Source organism: Myotis myotis, unplaced genomic scaffold (genome assembly GCF_014108235.1).
Source record: "Myotis myotis isolate mMyoMyo1 unplaced genomic scaffold, mMyoMyo1.p scaffold_m19_p_18, whole genome shotgun sequence".
Taxonomy (NCBI): Eukaryota; Metazoa; Chordata; class Mammalia; order Chiroptera; family Vespertilionidae; genus Myotis; species Myotis myotis.
The window spans coordinates 33053069-33074357 of record NW_023416322.1 but is presented as its reverse complement, the minus strand read 5'-3'; the positions used below and the strand labels follow the sequence as shown (position 1 = coordinate 33074357).

General features: G+C 39.1%; 1 protein-coding gene across 1 annotated transcript; it reads left to right on the top strand.

Moving 5' to 3' along the window:
• Positions 1–979: 979 nt before the first annotated feature.
• On the top strand, positions 980–20628 carry SEC22B (SEC22 homolog B, vesicle trafficking protein). Its single transcript, XM_036343025.1, has 5 exons — positions 980–1204; positions 7492–7601; positions 12008–12168; positions 14818–14964; positions 18661–20628. The coding sequence occupies exons 1-5, from the start codon at positions 1130–1132 to the stop codon at positions 18813–18815; spliced, it is 648 nt and encodes a 215-aa protein (XP_036198918.1). The 5' UTR covers positions 980–1129; the 3' UTR covers positions 18816–20628.
• The last annotated feature ends 661 nt before the right edge of the window (positions 20629–21289 follow it).

Here is a 21289-nt window from a genome sequence, read left to right as displayed (position 1 = left end):
AAAACAACTCTCTAGTGCTTTTTCTCCAACTACAAAGTGGGAACCTAATATGAAACAACCTTCCTGGGTTGTTTAGTTAACTAACTAGTATCCATAAAGCACTTAACACCAACTGCAAGTGCTTAGTAAAGAGTTGTTATTAATATAATATAGAAGTACTTATTATTTTTAAATAATAAATTTTTAAAAGTTTATAGTTTACAAAACCTGTGTACCTCCATTTTTTCATTTAATATTCACAAAAATCCTGAGAGGCAGACAATATCCCCATTTTAGAGATGGGGACACCTAAGAAAAGAGAGATGGTAACATAAATGGAATTTCTAGAGGTCTCTCCTGCAGGGAGTGAATACCTAGTTACTGGAGGTTCTAGCAAGACTACCCTGTTACCTATCATGATAGATGTAGCAGGTCTCTAATGCTTTTGGAAGAGTGATTGATCTAGGACTAGGTGACTTCTGAGGTCCTGTACTTGGTCACTTATTCACAGATACAATATCTTCTTCTTCTTTTTTCCAGAAACTGTTCAGAGATCTGGTGGTAGAGCATAAACAAACAAGCAAAACAAACAAACAAACAAACAAACAACAAAACAAAACAAAAAAGCCCAAAATCTCTGCCTAAAAAGATACTAACATATAAAATACTATGTATAGGACATATAATATAAAAAATAGAAAAATTAAATATGAAAATATGTAGCTTGATTTTATTTTACATACTCTCCATCTAAGTACTCATTAACTCCCACCCTCCTTTCCAGCCCTCTCCACAAATGTAAAGTATCAAGAACTAGAACTTTCTGTTTCAGTTTGTGTGCCACGCCCTCAAGGCTTATTGGAAGCTCGAAATCCAGACAAGTGAGTGGGGCCTTGGAAGTGTCTGAAGGTGGAAGGAGGAGAGGCGGCGGAACTGTGTTGCGAGGGTTGTGTTTCTCAGTGGGAAGCCAATTCAGGGGACCGGTAGTGGAAGCTCTGAAGCTTGGTTCCGGCCACCTCAGCAGGAAGCGGAGACGCCAGCAGCTGGGTCTCCGGGAACTGAGGGAGAGACCTAACTGGTGGCGGCGGAGGAAACCCAGAGGACGCCGACGGCCGGGCGGCCCAGTGTGGGGTTCCTGTAACCTGCGAAGATGTTGTTGCTCACGATGATCGCCCGAGTGGCGGACGGGCTCCCGCTGGCCGCCTCGATACAGGAGGACGAACAGGTGAGCTACCGGCTCCCCGCGACCCCAAGTCCCTGCCGGGGGTGGGCTGTGCTCTCAGCACTTGGTTTCTTCTTAGGACGCGGGAGACCCCTGCGACTTCCCGGACACTCCGGTCCTCTCTGAAGTGCTTTTGTTTTGTTTTTTTACCTTCTGGCTTTGGAGAGACGACCTGTTAGAGGAAATCTGCTCTGAAGGCGGAGGTGGATTTTTGGGTTACCTGTTTCTCTTGCAACGAGCAGACAGAACGCCCTGGAGAAGGGAGAGAGAGGTTCCGCTGACGGGGGTCCCCCAGTGTTCTGCCATTCTTGAGGGACTTGGTTAAAATCCAGGACGTCTAAGTTTTGGCTGCTGCTGAGGTTGACCGACAGGCCCCTGGTTAAACCAGCCCCCGGATTCTTCAGCTCCAGCACCTGATCCTTGCCCTCGCTCGCCGATATCTTTTGAAAGCGGGTGAGGTGGTATTGCCACATGGAGGCACCTGTCTGAAGTTCAGTTCAGCGCCTTCTTCCAAGGTTATGCCCAATCCCCGCCTCCTTCTATAGATTCTTACCGTTGGAGGTATAGCCCCTGCGTTATCTTCCTGTTGCGCTTTCTGCCGTCACCTTACTATTTTTCTTTGCCTTTTTGTAGAGTTTCCTAGCAGGCAAATGGCAGATCTTAGCCATCTCTGTGTTTGTGGTCGCTTTTACAACAGCAGCTTTATGCTCCTAGGTGCTCAAAAAGGTATTGGATTGATTGAAAAAAACCACCACCACCACCCAGACATCTTGAAAAGGAGCTCCTTTGTGCCTTAGACGCACAAGGGAAAGTTTTTGGTGTGAAGCAAGTTTCTAGAGCAAGGGTGGGAGGTCTCCGAAGAAGGGAGGCTGAGAATGAACTGGTTATAACGTGTTTAAAGTAACCAATTTCATCCTACTTTCTCATACAACCTAAGTAGCTTTTGGACGAAAACTTCAAGGCTTTTAAAAATAAGACGAGTTGTGGGGGGGGCGGGGGGGAGAAATGTTTGCACGTATCTTTTCTTGGACTTTTTGTTCATATATTTGTGAAAAATAAATTATGAGGCACACCCAATGTGCCAAGCCTGGTGCTAATGCAGGGGATTAGTGCACACAGTTCCCCACTTTCCTGGGACTTAGAGTTTGGTGGAAAAGCCAGACAACTAACAATTATAACGGAGTGTAACTGCTGTGGACGAGGACGAAGGTTTGGTTAAACATGGAAAAGGTATGGTCTCTACGTTGAGTCGGGGAGATCAGGAAACTCTTCCCAGAAGAAATGACATTTAAACTGACAGCAGCGTCTGGTAATAAGGGAGGCTTCTCTTTGGTTGTATGCATTCTTAGGTTTGACACAGAAATGTGTTTACTTCCACTTTTAGAGGAACAGTGATACAGATTTTGAAGTTGCAGGTCATGCCAAGTGAAATGTTTGCTGTTCATTCAACAAAACAAGTTTAAACATTGATACAAAATGTGAGAAAAATGGAGCATGCTCTGAATTTTAAATTGTGAAATATTTTTCTCTTTTCCAATTTGTTAAGATTTTCTAGGAACACTGCAGAAGGAGTGGAAGTTTTAAATGGAGCATGATTTGGAAGAGTGGGATGGTGTGGCGAAATACTCTTTAAAGGATGTGTCGTTTGACTGAGAAATGGTTTTCCCCAAGTGGGGGAAATCTGGTCAGCTTTCCAGCTATTGCATTGCATTTCAATGTGAGCAAAGAATACAAAATGGATTTGAAGTTAAATTAATATTAGTAGGCTCCGACTCTCTACCTTGATACTTTATTGAAAAATTGACATATTATTGTGTGTTTCTTAATTTAATTACAGATTAGGTACCCATCTACCAAAATGGGTTGCTTTGTTCAATTGACAATCACAATATTTTTTGTGATTGTAATCCCATGGTGATTTCCTTTAGAAATGTTGACTTTGAATGATAAAACATTAAACTTTTATTACCTGCAAAAATATCAATTGTAGACTAATTTTTACCATTACAATAGTATACAGAATATTTATAGAATGCTGACTACATCTATGCAGTGTGCTAAGCCTGTTAAGTGCATGATATCATGCAATTTTAACAGCAATAGATACAGTTATTATCCCCATTTCTAGATAAGGCCGCTCTGAAATTTAGGATGGGTCTCTTGAGTAAAGTCACATAGCTTATAAGTAGCACAACAAAAAATTTTCTTTTTTTTAATTCTCACCCAAGGACATGCTTAGAGAGAGGAAAGGGGGGGTGGGAGGGGGGAGAGAGAGAAACACGGATTGATTCCTTCTGTACATTTCCTGACTAGGGATAGAACCACACTCAGGTACGTGCTCTGACTGGGAATTGAACCGGCAACCCTGCAGTGCACAGGACAGTGCTCAACCAACTGAGCCACTCTGGCTCAGCACAATGCAATTTTTTATCCGGGTTTCGTAACTTTAGCACTGTTGACATTTTGGGATGGAGAATTCTTTGTTGCGGGAAACTGTCCTGTGCATTGTAGGATGTCTAGCAGCATCCGTGGTCTCTACACCTTAGATGCCAGTAGCACTGCCTCCGCCCTCCCTCCAGTTGTGACAACCGAGAATGTTTGCAGACATTGCCAGATGTCCTGGGGTGGGGGGTGGTGGTTGGGGCAAAATCAACCCTGCTTTGGAACCCTGGTTTTTAATCAATATCTGACTCCAGACTCCAGCCTTAGTATCTACCCACTACACTAAATTTACAACCTTGTGCTATGACTTTTTAATAATGTATTTACATCTTAGGAGTCCAGGAATAATTTTTTAAGAAATGGATATCTCTACCAAATACTTTTATAGTAAGTATCTTAATTGTCCAGGTCAAATAATTCAATGTACTTTTCAAGTATTTACACTGATAAAATAGAACATATTTTAAGTAGTTACTAGGTGCTAGTCCCTGTACAAGTTGCATTATTACTGCAGTTGAATGGTTATTCAGATAATACAATAGAGAGTAAAATAAAATATCAGATTGTCTTATGCATTGTTTCCTCTGTGCTTAACTAGAAGCATAGGTCTAGGGCCATGGCTGGCAAACCGTGGCTCGTGAGCCACATGCGGTTCTTTGGCCCCTTGAGTGTGGCTCTTCCACAAAATACCGACTTCTGCTCATGGGCCACGAAGTTTCAATCACACTGTATGTGCACGCCCGCACGTGGTATTTTGTGGAAGAGCTACACTCAAGGGGCCAAAGAGCCGCATGTGGCTCTCGAGCCATGGTTTCTCGACCACGAGTCTAGGGCAATAGAGAGATGAACTTTTCTTTTCAATCCTAGAGTCCCTAACTGATAATCTATTTTTTCTTTCTTCCATTCGCTGTTTCTCCTTTTCAGGTGTTTGCAGTTTTTTCACCTACCTTTCTGTTCTACCTCAAAATGAAACATACTCTCTTCTCTTTCATTTTGCCCCACCTCTGTGGACTTGAAGAGCTAACCTAGTAGGCAACAGATAGCTCCAAAAAAAGCAGTCTGTTTAGAGTTGGATGAGTTTTGATTAATCACCTTACTGTAATTAAGAGGAAAATGGTTGGTTTTGGTGCTTCTGGCCTTTGACCAGTTGAGCTCATCAGGAATTTAAAAATGATAAGCGTTTACCTAAATATTCTACAAAGGCAAAAGATGGCATTTGATACAACTAGTTGTTCAGCAGTCCTAGTGACACCAATGGAAATTATTGCAGTTGTTTGGCCAATTATTACCCTGTACTTTTTATATTATATACAGAACCACATCCTAAATATGCTACTGGGTGAACTCAGATTAGTTTCAGAATTTTTCAGACATTCACATCCTCTATTATTGGATTACTAACAGATACCTTTCTTATAGTGTATAAAAGGTTCAAGTCCATTTTAGATAAAGTAGGAAAGAGAATTAAGATATCTAATCTAATTATTTTTAGGTAGACTTTAATCTTGAAAGCAAACAGGGTTTATCTTTAACATAAGTAGTGCTTATGTTGTGAGAACTAGATTTAAGCTGCCCCATGGTATCTTGAACACTTTCTATGAATTTGACTTAATATTAATGGTAAAACGTCACCTGGATGGTGTATCTGCTATTGCTGCAGCAGTTTTAATTGAAGAGGCGGTATAGCATGCTTAGGAGAGGAACTCAGAGCTAGACTGCTTGGGCTCAAATGCTAGGCCCCTTTTCTTCCTGACCCCAAGCCCTTGAGCAAGTTTGACTTGTCAGATATAAAATAAACTTTAAGGTGCTCACCTGCCTTTACTGTCAAAAAACTTAACATCTGTGGTTGTGGGTATCTTTAAAAATAGCAGTGTATGAGCTCTGTGTGCAAGATGCTGATTTAATTCGTTTCGGGGTAGAGATTGTGTATGAGTATTTTTTTTAAAGATCTCCAGGTGATTTTATTGTAAAGCTAAGGTTGAAAAGGATTAATCTACGTTGATATTATTTCTTGGCAGTTTAGTAGCGTTTCCAACTTTACTTGCATTCTTTTTATCTATTGTTGTGGGGTCAGAACTCTTCTGAATGCTACATGAGGGCATGGGGAAGCAAACAGATTGGCAAATACCATTCAAACCTAGGAACGTAGGGTATTGTGCACTAGTTCAAAGCAAGTGATAGTGTTCAATCTCCTTTACTGGCTGACCAGTCATGAAAAATTTTTTTTATATATATACAAAGTGTCCCAAAAAATGTGTACACACCTGAACAGCTGATAGCTCAGTTTTGAAAATGAAGTGTATTTTAATAAACACTGCCTTTATAATTATTCAAAGTGTGTGTATACATTTTTTTGGACACCCTATACACACACTCACACACACACACGCAATATTGTTTAATGATAGTATATAATGTTAATTATTTCAAAGTGTTAATATATAAAACTATATATACATACATATACACACATGTACATGCATATATATACATTTATATGTGTTGATATAGAAATATTTCTCAAGTGAACAGCACTATAACAAATCATTGCCATAAAGACAGTGCTGAACAAGATAAATATACAAATTGATAGTTCTAGTGGTCTCTGCCTAACTCCCAGGTTCACTTGTTTACTTTCTTATTCACATTTAATTGTTTAGTTTACCATTTTATTCTCACTTATTTTATTTTTTAATTGAGGTATAATTGACCTGTAACATTAGTTCCAGGTATACAACATAATGATTTGATATTTGTATACACTGTGAAATGGTCACCACAATAAATCTAGCTACCATCCATCACCATACATAGTTACATTTTTTTTCTTGTAATGTGGACATTTAAAATTTACTCTCAGAAACTTTCAAATATGCAACACAATGTTATTAATATTAGTCGTCATGCTGTATGTTAGATCCCCATGACTTATTTATTTTATAACTGGAAGTTTGTAACTTTTAATCCCTTTCATCCGTTTTGACTCACTACTCCCTCTTCCCCCTGGCAACCACCAATCTGTTCTCTGCATCTGTGATTTTGGTTTTTTGTTTTGTTTTGTTTGTTTTGTTTTTTAGATTTCACATATAAGTGAGGTCATACAGTATTTCTTTCTCTGACTCACTTAATGTAATGGCCCTCAAGGTCCATCCATGATGTCACAAATGATAAGATTCCATTTTCTTAATGGCTGAGTAGTATTCTGTGTATGTATACCACATCTTCTTTATCCTTTCATCCATTGATGGACACTTAGGTTGTTTCCATATCTCGGCTATTGTAAATAATGCTGCAATGAATATTAGGGGTGCATATATCTTTACAAATTACTGTGTTCATTTTCTTTGAATAAGTACCCAGAAGTGGGATTGCTACATCATATGACAGTTCTATTTTTAATTTTTTGAGGAACCTCCATATTGTTTTCATAGTGGCTGCACCATTATACATTATCATTAAACAATGTTGCACATATATTTACATTCCTACAGTGAATGAGGGTTCCCTTTTCTCAATATTCTTACCAACACTTGTTATTTCTTGTCTTTTTTATATTAGCCATTCTGGCAGGTGTCAGGTGGTATCTTATTGTGGTTTTGATTTGCATTTTCAATTCACCATTTTAAATATAGCTATACTTACTTGTACATTGCTTATCTGCCATTGAAATAATTTTTATTGCTTCCTCGTTTTTACTCTTAGCTCAGCATTTTACTATATAGAATTTTAAGATTTCACTTTGTTCTTTCTCAGTACTCAACCTCAGATCCAGACTGATAACAGTACTCTAACCACTGAGCATACTGGCCAGAGCTGGAAAATTCTTAAATGAAGGTGTCTTCTTTCAGGCTTTTCGGGACCTTCAAAAGTACCAGAGTCAGGCTAAGCAACTCTTTCGAAAATTGAACGAGCAATCCCCTACCAGATGTACTTTGGAAGCTGACACCATGAGTTTTCAGTGAGTATAATCCTGATTTCTTTGTGATCATTTAAGTATGAAATACAGTAAATGTAAGTAACATGTGATGAGAATAATTTTTTAAAAGTAAGATAACTTTAAAAGTGTATTCTCTTCATGAAGCCACTTCCCTATCTATAATTCTGCAAAACTGAAATCTTGGTTTGTTTATTCAACTTGTGTCTAGTGAATGCTATACCTGGCATGCAGTAATAGATCACTTTTGCTTTAGGAGCTTCATAGAACCAGACACATTCAGGTTAGTACCCTGCTCAAATATCTGTCTATATATAAAAGGCTGAGTGTCCATCCTTCTCCATGACTGTTAGCTATGACGCACACTGACCACTAGGGGGCAGACGCTCAATGCAGGAGCTGCCATGACGCTCACTGGTCATTTAAAAATAAATGGCACTATGGACCTGGCACCAACAAACCAACACTCGGCTTCCTCCAAGTGGGACACAGGCCTCACCACCACCCTGGAGCAACACCCCACCAAATTGCAGCCAACGCTGCCAAGACCCCATGGCGAAAAATGCGGCCCACAGCCCAACCCAGCCCAGAAACGGTGGCTGTGGGCACCAGGTAATGACGTCACGTAGCAACGCCCGGCCTCCTCTCCCTAGTGACTAGCCTCCTTGCTGTTTCTCCAGCCCAGGAACACAACTTGCTTTATAGCCAGGTGAAAACATTTTACAATTCAACCAAATGTTTGTGAAGCATTTTCTCATGCCTCATCTCATTTGATCCTCACAGAAGTTCTGCAGTAGGTACATAGGAGACTCAGTAGAATCCTATTTTCTTTTCATTAGCAAGACAACAGAGATTTAGAAAGTTTAGAAACTTGACCTGACTGAAAAGAAGTAAGAAATGGTGGAACTTGAAAATGACTTCAGGTTTTCTCACTGCTCAGAATATAGTCAAACACTGCTGCAGTGAAATATTTTACCCTTTGTTCTCCCTGCATGATCTACAATATTATCTGCTTTGTGTTGATATTTACTGCTGTGTTGCTGACAATTATCTGAAAGAGAAGTTGGGGTGCTTCACTGGCCTGGGAAAAGTTTAGCTGAATCAGAAAGCAGGTCTAATTAAGCAATTTTATCTATATACTAGTGGCCTGATGCACAAAATTCATGCACGTGTAGGGTCCCTAAACCTGGCCGATGATCAGGGCCAATCTGTGGGGTGACTGGCTGGACAATCGGGGTCCTCACTTGCACCCACCTTGGCCTGGTGCGGCCCACTCACCTGCTCCACCATCCCACCGCAGTCTCACTCTTGTCGGGGCTCATTGGGGCCAGCAGCACCTCCACTGCGGCTCACTGCCAGCGCTGCATTGCCAACGCCACCATGTTACACACCACCCCCTGGTGGTCAGCGCACATCTATTTCCCGGTTGGTTGAACTCCTGCCTGTGGGGACAGTTTGCATATTAGCCTTTTATTATATAGGATATAAAAGGCTAAGGTGACTCTTGCATGCGCGGTACATATAAAAGCTCTCACTGGTGCAAATCACACGCGTGTGTTTTCTGTCTGTCATTGTTGATTGTGAATTTGATTGACACTTCTATTATAGAGCAAGGGCAAATAGCAGTATTAAAATAGTTCTTCTAGCCGAAGCCAGTTTGGCTCAGTGGATGGAGTGTCGGCCTGCGGACTGAAGGGTCCCGGGTTCGATTCCGGTCAGGGGCATGTGCCTGGGTTGCGGGCACATCCCCACTAGGGAATGTGCAGGAGGCGGCTGATCGATGTTTCTCTCTCATCGATGTTTCTGACTCTGTCTCTCTCTCTTCCTCTCTGTGAAGGATCAATGAAATATATTTTAAAAAAATATATATTTCTTCTAATTAATTTCCTTTCAATGTGCACAAATCCGTGCACCAGGATACTAGTTTACTAATAGTGTAGCCTTGAACAACTCATATATACTTCTCCAGCCTCAGTTTCCTCTGTAAAGAAGGGAAAGTAATCACAGTTTTTATTCCATGTAAAGGGAATCCACGTATATCTCTTAATATCTTGCCTGGCACATAGAGAATAGTTAGAAGTGTTACTTACTACTTAGGAAAAAAGAGAATTATAAAAGACACTTCAAGAGCATCTCAATCCTTGATTATAGATAATGCATACAGCTGAGAGAGGGATCAAAGGCACTTTATTGGATTTCCAATAATATACAAATAATTGGTATTAAATGTTTAATACATGTCAAGTTTGAAGGTGATAAAACAGGAAGGATTAAAGAAAAGAGAGGATCAGAGAATAGAGGAAAAGAAAAAAGGATTAGCTGAATAATGTTGCTGTTTTAGGAACTCGAATACTAAGGTGTCTGGGAGCAGCCTTGTGCATTTTTTTTTTTTAAATATACTTTATTGGTTTTTTACAGAGAGGAAGGGAGAGGGATAGAGAGTCAGAAACATCGATGAGAGAGTAACACTGATCAGCTGCCTCCTGCACACTCCCCACTGGGGATGTGCCCGCAACCAACGCACATGCCCTTGACCGGAATCAAACCTGGGACCCTTGAGTCCGTAGGCCGACGCTCTATCCACTGAGCTAAACCGGTCAGGGCCAGCCTTGTGTATTTAACTTAAAAAGAAAAAAAAAACCTCCACTCATCAAAAACAAGCAAAACAAAAAGCCCTGGCCTATTGGTTAATAAAGTAGTGGCATTAAGTTTCATAAGGTATTAATTTGTGTAGTATATAAAACATTTCCTATAAATCTAATTTTTAACATCAAAAGGTTAAAAGCACTTAGTTATATAATACCTTTATCTCTACTATAGGTTAGGAAAAAACAACAAAAGATAGGACAGCAGTATTATTACCATCATCAACATTATTTTAAAGGGCCTGAGTGACCATATAATAGACTAGAAACACTACTCTGTGGAGTCCTAGGATGCCTTAGGAGTAGGGCAGGGGAGGAGTGGGGGACCCATAGATGCCTCCTTAAACTAAAGAACATATTTTATTTTCTATACATATTGGTCTTCTGAATGTAATTTTTGCTGAAATAAAGACTACAATGGCCAAAATACATTTGAAAACCACTGAGTAGCCTAACCTCTTTCCAAGAATATCTCAGACATGTAATCACGTTACCAGAAAGGGGACCTGGCCCTGAGCGGGTCTGCCTAGGGGCAGGCTGGTAGTGTGTGGGCTCTGGACTTCATGCAGGAAAGATTTCACACCTCGAGTCCAGGTGATTTTCAGAGGACAGTTATTAAAGCTGGGGACAGTGAAACAAGGAAGGGCCTAGGATAGAAGAAGCAACAGGAGAGGGACTAGGTGGGGAAGTGAGCCTAGGCTGGGCTGCTTTGGCTCACTAATAAGTCAGAGAAAAGGTGGACAGAGTCAGGGCATTGCTGCCTATTGCTCCCTGGTTGCAAGCCTTGTGGGGTTCCTTAGAGTTTAGGAGATACATGCCTGTCGGGGAAGTAGAGAGGGCTGGGAGAGGTACCCAGGTGCTCCTGGGAGGGAGAGCATGCCCTGGGACTTTGAATGTTTTAAAGGCCAGGGGTTTATTCGTCAGTTTTATGCTGGTGCCAAAATAAGATTTATTTCCTTAACTTCATCTGTCCTTGGGTACGGTTGGGACAAATGGCATTAATTGGATTTCTATCTGTCTCCCCAATTAGGGTGATTTAGGCTATTTACCTCTGGTTGGGGAGGAGACGTGCAAACCATTTACTCTTAAGTGTCTTTGGTTTAGGGGCAATAAGATTATGCGTTTTACTAGGTGGCTATAAACTGCTTGTTTAACTACCTGCCTCAGTTTCCTTGTGCTGCTTGTCCGGGCTTAGTAGCTCATCTCAGTCATAGCCCCTTCCAGAATGTGGGGAGCTCACTCTCACAAGAGGAAGCCAGCTCTGTTACTGGGCAGTTTCCAGTTGATACAGAGTCCTCCTACCTTGATACCAAGGGATATTGTTAGTTCTGAGGTCATTATTGTCTGTAAACAACGTTAAATTTCAACTTTTAAGTATCCATGACATTTTTTAGTTTCACTCTTTTCTTACAGCTGGAAGGAGTTTAAAACTATGTATACTAGTTTACCATACATAATCAAAGGATGGATGGAGTCACAACTCCAGGATATCAAGAAAAAGCCTTAGGTATTAGGATATTTTAGTTGAAGAATTATATAGTGAATAGACAGTTATACTAAACATGTCTAAGTACTCCTTTTGGAATATACTTCTAATAACGGAAACATGTTTGCTTTCTGATTTCAAGGATTTATTGTTTGAAATTGGCTTTCTGATTTAGTTAGCCTCCCACGGCTTAGGTTAAAATATCTTTGAAAAGCTTATATGGCACTGCGAGTCTGCCTCAAATTGTCAGAAAATTGTTACTGTACAAACAACTTTTTTCTTTTTTTGTCTCTCTCCAGCTACATTATTGAACAAGGAGTGTGTTACTTGGTTTTGAGTGAAGCTAACTTCCCTAAGAAGTTGGCTTTTGCCTTCCTAGAAGATTTACACTCAGAGTTTGATGAACAGTATGGAAAGAAGGTGCCCACTGTGTCTAGACCCTATTGCTTTATTGAGTTTGGTAAGTTTTTGTTCCTCACCTTTCTATCAAGGGAGCAAAGAATATGGAAAAGCTATTAGTTATGCTGATGATTTTCACATAATTTTACTGAAGTTTTAGATTCTGCCTCTTTCATTCCACCTCTTTTTGTCCTTTTAAATGAATGGGCCTTTCTTCTTACAAGTAATTTTTGCTAGTCTTTTGATCTTTTCCCCATAGAACTTGTTTCCCTTTGCCCTTTTTGGTTATTTGATTTGATTCTTCATTAAGGTCAAGTCTACCTAATCCTATATAATAAAGAGGTAATATGCAAATTGACCCTCATGCCCTCGCGTCACAAGATGGCCACCCCCATGTTATCATAAGATGGCTGGTAGGGGAGGGCTATTGGGTGCGGGACCAGGCCTGCAGGGGAAGGCAGTTGGGGCAATCAGGCCAGCAGGGGAGCAGTTAGGTGTCAATCAGGCTGGCAGGGGAGCGGTTAGGGGGTGATTGGGCTGGCAGGCAGAAGTGGTTAGGGGCAATCAGGCAGGCAGGCAGGCAAGTCGTTAGGAGCCAACAGTCCTGGATTGTGAAAGGGATGTCCGACTGCCGGTTTAGGTCCAATCTCTGTGGGACCAGGCCTAAACTGGCAGTCGGACATCCCCCGAGGGGTCCCAGATTGGAGAGGATGCAGGCTGGGCTGAGGGACATCCCCCCCCCCCCATCCCTCCAGTGCATGGATTTCATGCACCGGGCCTCTAGTTGGTATATAATAGCTAAGTTCTTTTCCCAAGCAGACACATACACACACACTCACAGTAAGGCTCATTTTATGGAGGTCAGAATTTGGAAATCAGCAAGATTTTGGGTGTTTTGTTTCTTTTAGAAAAATAAGATTCTCTAATTTTAAAGAAAAGTACCAGAAGATAGATGGCATTGGGGGATAACATTTACTACATGCTGAAGTAGTGAGTATGGGTGTTGATATTTGTATATAAGAATTATAGACTCAGCATTGCTCAGCCTCGTTAAAGTATCTGATGGTAGTAGATCAAAGGAAATGTCCTAGTACAGAGAGTAGAAAAAGTAAGAAGGCATACCTATGGTCAGCCTTCACTGCTGACATTTTTAGTTAAAAAAAAGAAAGTGGTTTTTACTATCTCTATATTTCTGAAGTGTTTCAAGTTTTCTAGATAAGGATGTCTGTCAACTTGTTTTTTAGAAATAAAGTTTAGCAAAATACTCCAGTGTTTTATAACTCTCCAAGAGCTGATTGCTGTAATGTATGTGTTTTTTAATTTTACGTTTGTAGACAATAGCAGTCTAGTAAACCAAGGAAAAAATAAGACTGCTATTGTCAAGGTCACACAGGAAATAATTGGTACACTCAAGTTAGGTTAAAGGATTATAGACAGAGACATGAACGGGTTATAGGTGTACTGCAAGGTACTGGGGCGCATAACACAGTAATTGTTACCATCCCCAGGCCCAAAGGAATGAGAAAAAGAAGCAGTTTCTGGATTGGGGAAGGAGAAAATTCATAGAGAAGGCCAGCTCCAGTGTAAGTTGGTGGAGGGACATTGCCAGCCCAAGGTGACTTTTCAGGGAGGAGCTAAAGGATTAAATACCCTGATGTCACTGTTTGCTCTTCTTTCCTACTCTTGGGGCTCCCTCTTTGGCTCAAAGCTATGGGGCAAGTAGTCCACGTAGGTCAACTTCCCAAGGCAAAAGCAGGGTGCAGAAGAGGCAAATGAGAGGTATCCAGCACAAATAGCTTAAGATTTTTGTTAAATGTTGAGATGTAATCTTTAATAATAAGTTCTTCTATAGTTCTAAGAAATAATAATAATAAGTTCTTCTATAGTTCTAAGAAATATAGACATGGCCTAAACACAAATGAAGCTGCAGTTTTATAGTGTTATTTGGGAAATTCCCTAATTCATGTCTGCTTTACCCGAAGTTTACGAACAGAGTGAAATTGGGATGAATGTTAAAGAAAATACTTAATCACTCTTTTGCCATGTTAGGCTGTAGAAATGCTAGATTGTTGCCAGCCTTTTTTTTTTTTTAGGGAATGTGTCGTGTTAAGTAATGAAACCGTAAGAGTCTCATAATACAGTTGGAAAATGTCTGCTTTCAGGAAAGGCTTACTGTAGTGACTCATGGTAGTGAGTCTTAATTTCTCTAAGGATCCTGAAAGTAGCTACTTCTAATTTGCACTTTGAAGGTGTGCAAAGGACATTTCTCCTGCATAGTCATCTAATTATATCTTTACATTTTACAAATGAAGAAATCAAAACTCCCCTTTTGATACTTATTCAATAGCATGGATAAACATGGATAGTAGCAATCCAGCACTAAACTCTGAACTCCCTAAACCAGTGATGGCGAACCTTTTGAGCTCAGTGTGTCAGCATTTTGAAAAACCCTAACTTAACTCTGGTGCCGTGTCACATATAGAAATTTTTTGATCTTTGCAACCATAGTAAAACAAAGATTTATATTTTTGATATTTATTTTATATATTTAAATACCATTTAACAAAGAAAAATCAACCAAAAAAATGAGTTCACGTGTCACCTCTGACACGCGTGTCATAGGTTCACCATCACTGCCCTAAACCCTATTTCAGTATTTTGATGGACATGAAAGAAGTCATTTATGGTCATTTTTCTCCATCATTCTCAGAGACCTACATTCAGAAAACCAAGAAGCTATACACTGACAGTCGTGCTCGGAGAAACCTAGGCTCCATCAACACTGAACTGCAAGACGTGCAGAGGCTCATGGTGGCCAATATCGAAGAGGTGTTACAACGAGGAGAAGCGCTCTCAGGTAGTAGCTAAAAGTCATATAAGTCTCATGAAGAGATGGTTCTCATTCCAGAGGCAAGGATAGCTTATCTTAGTGTAACTTTCATGCTGTCAGAGTCTATGGAGCACTGTTAAGACTTCATTTTTCAGGAACAGATGACATTATAAAGCTTCCACTATAATATTTTTTTGTTAGCATGATTAGATTTGTTGAATTGAAACAATAAGGGTCTCATTCCATATCAGAAGCAATTACTATTTCCAAGATATTTACAAAGTCACGTAAATATTTACAGAAACACATAAGTGAGCAGAAATGAAAAGAAGAATGAGAGGAAATTGTCGATTGCTGTGGTTTCCTGAGTAGCCACTTGGGGAGATTTTACTGCTGCCCGATCAAATGTTATATAATCCTCTGCTGAAAACTTTAAAAACTCTGACTGTAAGATGAGATTTAGTCTGGTCTCAACTTACTTTTAATTAATTCAGTCATTATTATTGTGTACTTGTAATGTGCAAAAGCATTGTGTCCTCCATACTGGGAGGTAAGGAGATTACAAACTCCTCTCCTTCTCTCTAGTTACAAACATTCTGACTCAGTCAGGTCATCCTGGACCTGTTCTTTAAATCTAGAAGGAACTACCTCTATGAGGAAGCCTTTGCTGCCCTGGCCAGTGTGGCTCAGTTGGTTGCATGTCAGCCCATGCAGCAAGAGGTTGTTGGTTAAATTCCTGGTCAGGCCGCAGGCTCTATCCCCAGTAGGGGGCATGCCAGAGGCAGCCTCTCATCAATGTTTTTCCCTCTCCCTTCCTCTCTCCCTCTAAAATCAATACAAACATATTTAAATAAATAAGCCTTTTCTGATTCTTAAAGTCCCTATCACATTAAATTCTTTAAAGCACTTAGTTACATATGGTGCTTAACCAACACCATATGGTGTTTGTGTATATGTGTGTATGTACTTATTTATGAAAATTTCCTGAAATATATATGTTGGTATTAATATATTTATACTTCATATATTTATTAATGCTAAATATATATTTATATTTAATGTTTAAATGTTACTTAAGTATTTAAATGTTACCTAAGTGTTTAATGTGGACATGTACTCTTTAAAGGTAGTGCTTATGTTTTATGTCTATTTCATATATTTCTTTTATGTTTCTCATAGTAATGATCACAAGTAGATGTCTTAAGAATATTTCTTGAATTTAACCTTTCTACATATTCATGAACAGATTTTGTTACCATATATTGCAAATTTTAACCTTTATGTTACTAGGAAGCAGTTGTCCAAGCATATAGCTTCACACTGTAATTTTAAGTGAGTCTGTGTATATTTTTATCATAACAGACTTACAGTTTCTACTTGTGATAAAGTAGACCACAGGAACTTTTTTAAAAATCCAAAATACATATATTGGTGAGTTCATCAGAAATGTAAAGAATTCTCTCCTAGTGCTTTGCTGGCTGCTACAAAGCCGAGATGCTGATTGAAAAAGAACTAACTTCATCTGATTGGGAAAATAAGAAACATTGTCAGAATTTTATGGATGGTATAAGAAACAAACATCTATGGGACACTTAATGATAGACAAGATGGTAGGGGGACTACATATATTTTATTTAATCTTTAGAGCAATCCCAGGTGAAGTGGGTGGTGTCAAACCGTTTTTATAGATAAAGAAGCAGAGACTCAGAAAGGTTGAGTAGCTTCCTAAAAGCCACACTGCTTTTTTGTTGGCCCACAGAGTTGTCCATTTTCATTGTATGATAGTTTTAAATAGACATATAGACAATGAGAGCTATAAAAATGTAGAAGGAAGTAGATAAATGTGAACTGAGCAGGAAGGATTCTTGATATATGATACATCAGGAAGGAGTGCAGAGTGGTATTTTAAGAGGAAGAAAAACCATTTCTGAATGGAGCATATTTGAAGGACAATGAAAAAATAAGCCTACCTCATATAATGTTTTCTTTCTATTTAAGCTTATTCATAATAAGAATCCATATTTTATGTCTTCTTCTCTAATTTTTAACATTGTATAGCTAGTCTACTTTGCATTTAAGACCCAATAATAGTTCCTGTGAGTTCTTTCAGCAAGACCAAATTATGACCTTTTTTACTGCCTACATATACCCATTTCTCTTAAGTCATAGGTTTGTCTTTTCATTCAAAGGTGTCACTGTAAATTTCAAAAATATAGGGATCAAAAAACATGTTTTGGCCATCATTGTATCCTCTAGCACTTCACACGGTGTCTTCTCATATTGGCTAAACGACTTCTCCAAGCAGTAGCTTTGTCTTAATGACATCATGTGCTTCTAAATGTTCTGATGCAGAGGTATTCACTTAACAATTACTTATTTCATATTACCTAATACTTGTTCCTCTGTCCAGTTAGTCTCAGCAGCTTAGATTCATTTAGCAAATATTTATTTATTGCGCACTGACTATATATGCCAGACTCTGTCCTAGTTACTGGGAATATAGCAAAATAAACACAGTAGTCAAAAACCTCTGTCCAAAGAGTTGTGCAGTCTAGTAGACGCTAGAAAGATTCCTTGCAGCATTGTCATGGTTATTTCTCATCCTGTAACTTCTTTTTTTTACATGACTAGGTGTTTTTCTTACAGGACAAGTTGATAATTTAGAAGTAGCTGTCATGCCTGTGCTATTAAGTAATGCCACATTTCTCAATCAAAACCAGTCTCTATTAGGCAACTCCAAATATTCCAGAAGCATTCTCTGAGGAAGAACAAACATTCAGATTGCAAAATAGTTTTTCAAAAACTTAAAGAAGTAAAAAGTTTGATCAGAATTCATTTATGTAAGATTGAGAGTTTGTTTTTATTATTAAAATATGCCATATATTTTAGTCCAGTCTGGCTTTTGTCTATCTGGCTATTTCTCTAATTGCTCAGTTAACAATTATAAGAAGATAATGACATTACAAATGTCATTTACTTGTAGGGTAAAGAAATGTTGCAAAATATTCTAAAAAGCTTAATTTAGTAGATATTGGTGGTTTTCTAGCACCTATAATAGTCTCTACAATGTGGAGAATCTTAGACATTTGGCAGCATTCATCATTGAGATACAGCTTAATACTCAATGGCTGGGTCATTGGATTTCCTGGTTATCTGAATGTTCTTTTACATGGATTATTATTTTATTTATTATTATTATTATTATTTTTCAAAATATGAGGGAATATAATTTAGACCATTGAAAGATTATGGAGATGCTTAATGTTGGCTAACATTTCTCAGATGTTTACCATATGCAGGCATTGTGCTCACTTTACAGGCATTTGTGTGTACCTATAAGCCTATGATATAGTTTCTGTTATCCCCAATACATAGATGATGAAACCAGGGTTTTATTGAGGCGGAGTTACATGGCTGATGCATCTGAAATTTGACCAAAGAGTCAGAGGCCAGAGCCTGCACTCCCAACCACTTCTCTATGCAGCCTCAAGAATTTGAACATAATTTGGTCTGATCATTTTAAAATGCATTGTAGATTTTTCAGTGCTTTAGGATCATGAATTAATCAGTACAGGTAACCTTACCCTTAAAATAAAAATGATCATTTAAGCATCGTGGTTGTTTGGTATAGTGCCACTCCTTTTGGTTATTTTTATGACTTCATACATTTGATAAAATACTTCCATGGACTAATTAGTGTTTTCCTTTCTTCTTCTCTGACAGCATTGGATTCAAAGGCTAACAATTTGTCCAGTCTGTCTAAGAAATACCGCCAAGACGCGAAGTACTTGAACATGCGGTCCACTTACGCCAAACTTGCAGCAGTGGCTGTGTTTTTCATCATGTTGATAGTGTATGTGCGATTCTGGTGGCTGTGAAGTAGTGAACCTGTCACTGGCAAGGGAGAACCTAGACCCCGGCAGGTGTGTGTTTTCAGGAAGCTGAGCTCACAGAGATGTGTGTTAGAATCCAAGTGGAAATTCTGCCTTTAAGGACCTTGCAAGAAAAGACAAATCCTGAAAATGAAAGGTTACACCTCATTTAATGAAGCTTAACCCTATGGGGAAAGTCTCTTATGGGGGCAGAGGCTTTCTCTGGGTGCTAAGCTGTATATGTTAGGGAACAGTAGATTGTTTTATTTTGGGTATTTTTCCCCTCCCAGTGTTTTACATTTTTAAAACAGCACTGACTGGGGCATTCATTCTTTAACGGAGCCATCAGTGAGATTTAACTAAACCAACCTGTGCTAGCAACAGGCTGAAATTCCTTCAAAGAAGGCAGCCCTCTGGGAAGTTCTTTGACTCTATCTGATCAACATTCCTTTTGTTGGTGACATTTGTGATTTTCAGTAATCTGAGTTTCCGATGGCCTTTTAAATAAGACTCCAGTGTGTGAAGGTTAATTGCTGTGCAGCAAAGATCTTGTCTATTGGCCCCTGTAGGAAGTTAACCTTTGTTATTTTCCTTTTATATGTTGCTTATTGCACAATTGCTTTAGGGTTAAACGAATTATATTAAGATGCCTTGAAATTCTATTATAGCACTCCTTGATTAAGAAGCTAAAATGTTTTCTGTCATTTATTCCTTAAAAGACTTAAATTAGTTTGGGACATTCTTAATTTTATTTTTCAACGTCTGGTTTATATGAAGAGTGAGGATAGCATACATGTAGCCAGAGGCCCCTGACTTGAGGAGAAGAAAGGCTCAGTTCCTAACTGTAGCTTTGTCCTGCCCCTTTCTCACTGTCTCCACTACAGTTTTCCCCGCTCTCTCCCTCTTGTCACAGTTCGCTGATATTTAAAAAATTATTCTGTGCCCAGTAGTTTCATGTCCCATAGGCATCTTCTCAGGACAGTCTCAAATTTCAAAATGGAGAATGTTCAGTTGTGTGGTTAATTAAATTTAAAGTTTTGCAGAGTGACTATTCAAACTACTAAATACATTTATCTGAGAAAGTCTGAGGGCACCTCACACCTGCGTAAGTTTATATAAATTCTCTGAGAATGACCTAGAGCTAGGCAACTCATTTATAGTGACTTCTAGTAACAAATAAAAGTACCTATGATGTTTCCCCTTTTTGCTCAGGGATAATGGGGATTTTCTTTTACCTTCTGAGATTAAATTTTCTAAATGGGAGAATAGGTCTTTTAAATATTGTCACAAGGGCCTACAATATAACCTATAACTCCTACAAACACTGCAAATATTTCTTTAAATTGTACAGGAAAATGAGCCATCTTCTTACCTCTTAACATCTTCAGAAAGAACTTTAACCAGTGAGCAATTTTATAACTGTGGGCTCATCAAAACTACTGTCTTGATTCCTGATAGAGGAAAATAATTCTATTTCCTTATAACAAGGCGAGGAGAAATGCTTATCTTATTCCTGATAATTTACAGAACTAGAATACATTTTTTCTTTCCATTTTGGACCTACATCTGCCAATTGGAGTTTTGTGCATGAAATATGAAGTTACTTTTTATAGAGAATAATTGCTTTTAAATCTCCAAAGGGCTTGTCCCTAGGTAATGATGTTGGTTATAAAAGCCTGTGAAAGGCTGAAAACTAAGTAGAGGCACCACAGCATTTGGTGCTTCTGTAGGAGTGGAGAGTGGCAGCTCGCTGTTGAGAGTTGCATGCTGTAACCAAGTGGTCAGCAGTGAAATAAATACTTCTAGAATGTTCCCTTCAGCGTGAAGTGTTGTTATCTAGTTTATTTATGTCCCTATAACCTTCTAGCTATTTTTCTACATAAACTCAGTGGATTAAAAAATGAGAAGGGGGATTATGGAATGACAAATAAAGGAATAAGAAAATAGTTTAAGATTATGATGGTAGAAAAAGAACAAGACTGTCATAATATGGCTCCTACTTCTGCTCTTTATTAGAGGTGGTGGGAAGGGAAGATCTGACTAGATGAAATGTATCAGCAACCAAACAGCCTTCTAGAATAGAATGTGTAATTAGTGTGCAGTGTTATGGGGACCACATTGAGAACAGATACCGAATTCTAGACTGAGTCAGTGGCTTATACAGAGTCATGAGTTAAAAGAATAAGGCACATTTTGGGGATTGTAGTTAGTATGGTTCCATGGACCTGGTAGGGTAAGTGTAGGCAATGGGGACTTAAGGAAGAAGAGCCAGACTGGCCCACTGTCATAAAGGGGCAAGAGATGGCATCAGGTTTATAGTTTCAAATGATCATTCTGGCCATAGTGTGAAAGATACATTAGAGAGGGATAAGCCTAGAACTAGGAAGATGAACCTAAGGCGCCACCCAAGTTGGAATGAGACCTAGGAGACATGTTTCAAATGATTTTCAGGAAAGTAGTTATCCCAGGTACCAAATGGT